The sequence below is a fragment of the Balaenoptera borealis genome (assembly GCF_965194805.1).
Source record: "Balaenoptera borealis genome assembly, chromosome: 2".
NCBI lineage: Eukaryota > Metazoa > Chordata > Mammalia > Artiodactyla > Balaenopteridae > Balaenoptera > Balaenoptera borealis.
In genome coordinates, this window is record NC_138867.1 from 37,479,152 (window position 1) to 37,488,180 (window position 9,029).

General features: G+C 38.1%; 1 protein-coding gene across 5 annotated transcripts in view; it reads left to right on the plus strand.

The window, feature by feature from the left end:
• The window catches only part of GHR (growth hormone receptor), a gene marked incomplete at its 5' end in the record, with an annotated part of 278,629 nt that overhangs the window by 264,692 nt on the left and 4,908 nt on the right, over nucleotides 1-9,029 (plus strand). For all 5 annotated transcript variants that reach the window (XM_082382300.1, XM_082382302.1, XM_082382301.1 and 2 more), the window contains one exon: nucleotides 3,767-3,836. In XM_082382300.1, coding sequence (XP_082238426.1) covers nucleotides 3,767-3,836 — 70 coding nt within the window. The remainder of the gene's footprint in view (nucleotides 1-3,766; nucleotides 3,837-9,029) is intronic.

The window sequence follows — 9,029 nt, forward strand, 5'->3', positions numbered from 1 at the left end:
ACAACCATCCCATTTGCAAAGGGCATATGTTCTCTGTCACCATTCCCATCCCTCCCTATGACTTTGTACCAGGCCTGCTATATTCAGTTGCATGACTGGCTTGGGTCCTCCAAGCTGCAGGGTCTGCCACCCTGGCCTAAAGTCAACCACAGCTCCTAGAAAGCTGACTATCAACAAGTACCTAAATGCATCATCCTCTTCAAAAAAAAAAGAGGCACCCATACAAAGTAAAGCGTTAGACATTTAGGAAACTTTGCCTCCTGTAACTGGGGTTATGTTGCATTTTTCTATGTGTTTGAACCTGTGAACTATTCATTTAGAGATGCAGAACCAAGTTAACCCATCAGCACAACAGAAGGCAAAGGGCCCAGGTTTTGGAGTCAGCTGCTTTGGAATTGAGTGCCAGCTGAGCCAAGTATTAGTGTGTGATTTGAACATGTTCCTTAAATATCTAAATCCTTCCACAGATAATGTCTTCTGCCTCCCTGGTAGTGATAAGGATTAAATGAAATGTTTAGTGCAAGGGTTGACAAAGTTGTTTTAAAAATGACCAAACAGTAAATTTTTAGGCTTTCTGGGCTATGCAATCTCTGTCACCACTACTCAGCTCTGCCACTGTGGCATGAAAGCAGCCATAGATGATATGCAAACTATTTTACATAGATAATATGTATAATGAACATGACCATGTTCCAATAAAACTTTATTTACAAAAACAGAGGGCAGACCACATTTGGCCCATAGACCGTAATTTGCTGACCCAGAGTTTAGTGCAAGATACATCTCACAGTGGTTTATCAGAAGCATTCAAAAATGGTAGCAGTTATTAATAACATGAATTTTTTCTATAACTTCTATTCATCAGTAACAATTTAACACCGTCCCACAGAGTAAACCTAGTGGAGTCTACTCAGACACAACTTACAAAACGGAATTTGGCTTATTCCTTGGATTATGTAAAAAGGTGGTGGAAACATTCAAAACACGTTCATTCACACTAAGTAGAACATCAGCTGATACCCAAAAATCAGATTGGAATGGATAATCTCTGAGCTTTATTCCAGAGCCACAATGTTAATTTTTTTCCTTTTTTCTTTTAATTGGAGTATAATTGCTTTACAGTGTTGTGTTAGTTTCTCCTGTACAGTGAAGTGAATCAGCTATATGTATATATATATATCCCCTCCCTCTTGGACCTCCCTTCCCCCACCATCCCACCCATCTAGCTTATCACAGAGCACTGAGCTGAGCTCCCTGTGCTATACAGCAGGTTCCCACTAGCTATCTATTTTACACATGGTAGTGTATTTATGTCAAACCTAATCTCCCAATTCATCCCACCCTCCCCTTCCCCACTGTGTCCACACGTTCATTCTCCACGTCTGCCTTTCTATTCCTGCCCTGCAGATAGGTTCATCTGTACCATTTTTCTAGATTCCACATATATGCATTAATATACAGTATTTGTTTTTCTCTTTCTGACTTACTTCACTCTGTATGACAGACTCTAGGTCCATCCACATCTCTACAAATGACCCAATTTTGTTCTCTTTTATGGCTGAGTAATATTCCATTGTATGTATGTACCACATCTTCTTTATCCATTTGTCTGTCATTGGACATTTAGGTCGTTTCCATTTCCTGGCTATTGTAAATAGTGCTGCAATGAACATTGTGGTACACGAATCTTTTTGAATTATGGTTTTCTCAGGGTATATGCCCAGTAGTGGGATTGCTGGGGCATATGGTTGTTCTATTTTTAGTTTTTTAAGGACCCTCCATGCTGTTCTCCATAGTGGCTGTATCAATTTACATTCCCACCAACAGTGCAAGAGGGTTCCCTTTTCTCCACACCCTCTCCAGCATTTATTGTTTGTAGATATGTGATGATGGCGATTCTGACTGGTGTGAGGTGATACTTCATTGTAGTTTTGATTTGCATTTCTCTAATAATTAGTGATGCTGAGCAGCTTATCATGTGCCTCTTGGCCATCTGAATGTCTTCTTTGCTGAAATGTCTGTTCAGGTCTTCTGCCTATTTTTTGATTGGGTTGTTTGTCTTTTTGATATTGAGCTGCATGAGCTGTTTGCATATTTCGGAGATTAATCCTTTGTCCATTGCTTCATTTGCAAATATTTTCTCCCATTCTGTGGGTTGTCTTTTTGTCTTGTTTATGGTTTCCTTTGCTGTGCAAAAGCTTTTAAGTAAGTTTCATTAGGTCCCATTTGTTTATTTTTGTTTTTATTTTCATTACCCTAGGAGGTGGGTCATAAAAGATCTTGCTGTGATTTATGTCAAAGAGTGTTTTGCATGTGTTTTCCTCTAAGGGTTTTACAGTGTCTGGTCTTACATTTAGGTCTTTAATCCATTTTGAGTTTATTTTTGTGTATGGTGTTAGGGAGTGTTCTTATTTCATTCTTTTTTTTACATGTAGTTGTCCAGTTTTCCCAGCACCATTTATTGAAGAGGCTGTCTTGTCTCCATTGTATATTCTTGCCTCCTTTGTCATAGATTAGGTGACCATAGGTGCATGGGTTTATCTCTGCGCTTTCTATCCTGTACCATTGGTCTATATTTCTGTTTTTGTGCCAGTACCATACTGTCTTGATTACTGTAGCTTTGTAGTGTAGTCTGAAATCGAGGAGCCTGATTCCTCCAGCTCCATTTTTTGTTCTCAATATTGCTTTGGCTATTCGGGGTCTTTTGTGCTTCCACACAAATTGTATAATTTTTTGTTCTAATTCTGTGAAAAATGCCATTGGTAATTTGACAGAGATGGCACTGAACCTGTAGATTGGGTAGTATAGTCATGTTCACAATATTGATTCTTCCAATCCAGGAGCATGGTATATCTCTCCATCTGTTTGTGTCATCTTTGATTTCTTTCATCAGTGTTTTATAGTAATATCTGAGCTTTATTCCAGAGTCACAATGTTGACTTTAAAACAAAAACTCTAGTTACACTATTAATGAAATATATAAATGATTTACTCAAATTTATTCAAGAAATGGTTTATTGAGCACCTTCTCTGTGCCAGGAATTGTTCTAAGTGCTGGGGATACAATCAGGCACAAGACAGGCAGGATAGATATTGAAATGATTTATGGTCAAAAAGTAACTTAAATATTTGGAACAGAAATTTTAAGTGCATCATAGACTTGTGTATACAAATCCATACTGATTAGAGATAATTCAAATTTAGTCTGTCCCAACTGAAATGAACTGTGCAATAACACCCTTGTTAATGAGATCATCTTGGATAATCTTATAATTCGTGTGGATTTGTGGTATGAACTTATACCAACCCACCCTTTTTTGAAGGTACAGATAATGTTGCCTCCACATGGATTGGCTCTTTCTCCTCCCCTTCCCTTCCTCCACAAATTACAGATGAGATGTATATTAAAATTACCTCCCTTATAACTGACATGGAAATAATTGGCTTCAGATGGAATTAAATTTCTAACTTCCAGTACTAAGACTGTCTATCAATAAAAGACATTATGAAAGAAAAGTTATAAGAAAACTGCATTTTACTTAAATTGGTTTCAGATGAGGGTTTTTTGTTGTTGTTTTTTTGTTCTTTTTTTCTTCTATAGTTTTGCCTTGCCATTTACTGCTTAATGCTTTCCTCCTCTTTCTCAGATTATACTTATTCCAAATTTTCTGTTACTTTATATTAGTGATAATACTGTCAATATTTTATTTCTGTCTTTTGAAATGAGAATGGATAACCGACATCAAAACAAAATTTTGTTTTCAAGGATTAAGATGTTGATTCTACCCCCAGTTCCGGTTCCAAAGATTAAAGGAATTGATCCAGATCTCCTCAAGGTAATTAATAAATTATCTAAGTTATACATAACACTAATTAAATGATACCTGAAGAATAATGTCTTATATTGAGACCTTTTGCAAGCTATATGTATTACATTTTATTTTTTGTATTCCTTCTGGAAAAAAAGTTTTTAAATAATACATCTCAAAATTATGAGAATGTCTTATGTATTTAAAAGTTCTTGACTACTGGATCAAGATGGCAGAGTAGTAGAATGTGAAGCTCACTGCCTCACACAAATACATCAAAAACACATCTACGTGTGGAACAATTCTCACAGAATATCTACTGAATGCTGGCAGAAGACGTTGGACCTCTAAAAGGGCAAGAAAATCTCTATGTAACCAGGTAGGACAAAAGGAAAAAGAAAAAAGCAAAACAAAAGAAGGAAGGAATTGGGAAGGGACCTGCACCCCTTGGGAGGGAGCTGTGAAAGAGGAAAGATGCCTGCACCCTGGGAAGTCCCCTCACTGTCATGGAGATCAGCCGGGACAGAGCAGGAGTTTTAGAGCCTTGGAGGAGAATGCAGGAACCAGTTTTGCAGCAGCTAGCATGGAGAGAGACCTGCAGACGGTCAGTGCCACCTCTCAGCACTCCCCAGCTGGAGACACACATCCGCCAGTGCGGGCAGGGACTGGGTGCTGAAGCTCAGGCTTCAGAGATTAGACCCAGGGAGAGGTCTCAGGTGGTGGGCTGTGCAGAAAGAGCCTGAAGGGGCTGGAGTTTGGTGCGACTGCACCAGAGGATGTATGCAGAGGAAGCCTGGGCTACCTTAGAGGCCAGGTACCATTGTTTGGGTGGTGTGCGAGAGGAGAGGCAAGACGTGCCATTGCAGCCTTTCTCCCTGCACGTGCTCTCAGGTGGCAGGACACTGCCTACACAAGCTACAGGAGCGATCACAAGCCACCACCACCCTCAACCCCCACGCTTTAAGAGCTGTCATGGGCTACCGCCACCACCCTCACAGACTCCAGGAGCAGTTGTGAGCCACCTCTGCTCCCATTGTGTGCTCCAGGGATGCGCATGAGCTGCCACAGAGAACGCCAGGACCAGGCACCAGCCACCGCATCTGCACACCCCCTATCAATCAATCAATCAAGAGAATAATGGCTGAGGAAAGAGGTGACAGGCATCCATACTAAAAACAGCCCTCACACCAAAATATTAAATCCACAAACTACACAGGGGCACTCCCACATATAAATAGCCCTCCAAGACCATAGTAGATCATTGTTTCTCCTAAACTCACAGAATAAGAGAAATATAAGGTAAAATGAAGAAGCAGAGGAACCACTCCCAGTTAAAAGACCAAGAGAATTCCCCTGAAAGAACAATGAAACAAACAGACCTCTTCAGTCTAATAGACACTGATTTCAAAAAGGAGATAATGAAAATACTGAAGGAATTAAGAAATGCTATTGACAGAAATGCAGAGAACTGTAAAAAGGAACTAGAAACTATAAAAAGGAACCAAAAAAGATTTTAAAACTCATTCGGGCTTCCCTGGTGGCGCAGTGGTTGAGAATCTGCCTGCTAATGCAGGGGACACGGGTTCGAGCCCTGGTCTGGGAAGATCCCACATGCCACGGAGCAGCTGGGCCCCTGAGCCACAACTACTGAGCCTGTGCGTCTGGAGCCTGTGCCCCGCAATGGGAGGGGCCGCGATAGTGAAAGGCCCACGCACCGCGATGAAGAGCGGTCCCCGCACCGCGATGAAGAGTGGCCCCCGCTTGCCGCAACTAGAGAAAGCCCTCACACGAACCGAAGACCCAACACAGCCAAAAATAATAAATAAATAAATAAATAAAGTAGCTATAAAGTTTAAAAAAAAAAAAAAAACTCATTCATTTGCCAAGATGAAAACTGAACTAAAGGCAATGAATAGCAGAATGAATAATACATAAAAATGAATAAATGACCTAGAAGATAGAATAATGGAAATCACCCAATCAAGACAGCAGACAGAAAACCAAATGAAAAAAAAATGAAAGCAATATAAGAGACCTATGGGATAATATAAAGCATGCCAATCTATGCATAATAGAGACCCCAGAATGGGAAGAAAGAGAAAAGGGTATTGAAAATGTATTTGGGAAGCTGAAAACTTCCCAAACGTAAAGAAAGAAACATATCCAGGCACAGGAAGCACAGAGGGTCCCAAACAAGGCAAAACCAAACAGACCTACACCAAGATTATAATTAAAATGGCAAAAGTTAAAGAGAGGATTCTAAAGGCAGCAAGAGAAAAAGAAAAAGTTAATTACAAGGGAACCCCCACATAAGGCTATCAGCTGATTTCTGTACAGAAACTCTGCAGGCCAGAAGGAAGTGGCAAGATACATTCAAAGTCCTGAAGGGGAAAAAACTGCAACCTAGGGTACTCTACCCAGCAAGATTATTATTTAGAATAGAAGGAGTGTGAAAGAATTTCTTAGACAAGCAAAAACTAAAAGAATACAGCAATACTAAACCTATCCTAAAGGAAATATTGAAAGGTCTTCTGTAAATAGAAAAGAAGTAAGAATATATAGGAAAGAGAAAATCACAATTGGAAAGAAAATCACCTAAATAAGCCAGTACACGGATTAAAAAACATCAAAATAAATTTCTGTGAAATTTATGATAACCACAGTGAACAGCAAAAGGATGAACATGAAGATGTAAAAGAGGACATCAAAATCATATAATGTGGGGGATAAGAGTAAGAAAGTGTAGATTTTTTTTTTATCATTTCCTACAATGTGTTTGAGCCTATATGATTACCAGTCTAAGGCAAGTATCAATAGCTATAGGATGGGGTTTACATACTTGAGAAACAAGGTAACCACGAATCAAAAACATACAATAGACTCACAAAAACCAAAAAGAAGAGAAGTGCAATACAAAAGAAAATCATCAAACCACAAAAGGGAAAAACAAAAAGAAAAAAGGGACAAAGAAGAAATAAAAAATCAACAGGAAAGCAAGGCTTAAAATGGCAATAACTACATATCTATCAATAATTACCTTAATGTCAGTGGACTAAATGCTCCAATCAAAAGACACAGAGAGGAAGATTGGATTAAAAAAAACAAGAGCCTACAGTGTGCTGCCTACAAGAGACCCACTTTAGAGCAAAGGACACAGATTGAAAGTGAGGAGATGGAAAAAGATATTTCATGCAAATGGAAATGACAAAGTAGGGATCGCAATACACATATCAGACAGAATAGACTTTAAAACAAAGGCCATAAAGAAAAATAAAGAAGGACACTTTTACACGCATCAACATATATGCACCTAATATAGGAGCACCCAAATACATAAAACAAATACTAACAGATATAAAGGGAGAAATTGACAGGAATACAGTAATAGTAGGAGACTTTAACACCCCACTCACATCAGTGCACAGATCTTCTAGAAAGAAAATAAGGCAACAGAGATCCTAAATGATACAATAGAACAGTTAGACCTAATTGATATTTTTAGGACATTACATCCAAGAAAACAGAATATACATTCTTTTCAAGTGCACATGGAACATTCTCTAGGATTGACCACATACTAGGGCACAAAACAGACCTCAACAAACTTAAGAGTATAGAAATTATCTCAAGCATCTTTTCTGACCACAGCAGCATGAAACTATAAATCAACCACAGAAAAAGAAAATGACTACTAAACAATATGCTACTAAAAAAACGATTACCAAACAATATGCTACTAAAAAAACCAATCGGTCAACAATGAAATCAAAGAGTAAATTAAAAAATACCTTGAGAAAAATTAGCATGAAAACACCACTGTACAAAATCTATGGGATGCAGCAAAAGTAGTTCTTAGAGGGAAGTTCATAGTGATACAGGCCTTCCTCAAAAAAACAAAAGTCTCAGATAAACAACCTAATCTACCACTTAAAAGAAGTAGAAAAAGAAGAACAAACAGAACCTAAAATCAGCAGAGGGACGGAAATAATCAAGATCAGAGAGGAAATAAATAAAATAGTGATTAAAAAAATAGAAAAAAATCAATAAAACCAAGAGCTGGTTCTTTGAAAGGGTAAACAAGATTGACAAACCTCTGGCCAGGCTCACCGAGAAGAAAAGAGAGAGAACCCAAATAAACAAAATAAGAAATGAAAAAGGAGACATAACAACTGATACCACAGTAATACAAAAACCATAAGGGAATGCTATGACCAATTATATGTCAACAAATTCAACAACCTAGAAGAAATGGACAAGTTTCTAGAAACATACAGCCCACCAAAATTGAATCAACAAGAAGTAGATAATTTGAACAGACCGATCATTAGAGGTGAAATAGAATATGTAATTAACTCCCTACAAACAAAAGTCCAGGACCAGATGGCTTCAAAGGCAAATTCTACCAAACATACAAAGAACTCACACCAGTCCTTCTCAAACTCTTCCAAAGAATTGAAGAGGAGGGAACACTCCCAAAGACATTCTATGAAGCCACCATCACCCTGATACCAAAATCAGACAAAGACACCACCAAAAAAGAAAATTACAGGCCAATATCTTTGATGAATATGGATGCAAAAATTCTCAACAAAATATTAGCAAACCAAATCCAACAACACATAAAAAAAGATCATACACCATGACCAAGAGTCATCCCAAGTTCACAAGGATGGTTCAGCATACACAAATCAATGTGATACATCACATAAACAAAAGAGAAGACAAAAACCACATGATCGTCTCAAAAGATGCAGAAAGAGCATTTGACAAAATTCTACATCCATTCATGATAAAAACTCTTACCAAAGTGGGTACACAGGGAACATATCTCAACATAATAAAAGCTATTTATGACAAACCACAGCCAATATAATACGCAATGGTGAAAAGCTGAAAGACTTCCCACTAAACTCTGGAACAAGACAAGTATGCCCACTCTTACCTCTTCTATTTAACATAGTATTGGAAGTCCTAGCCACAGCAATCAGACAAGAAAAAGAAATAAAAGGTATCCAAATTGGAAGGGAAGGGGCAAAATTGTCGTTGTATGCAGATGACATGATACTATATAGAAAACCCTAAAGAATCCACACAAAAACTACTAGAAATAAACGAATTCAGCAAGGTAGCAGGATACAAGATTAACATATAGAAACCAGTTGCATTTCTTTACACTAACAACGGAATATCAGAAAGGGAATGTAAACAAAAAATATCATT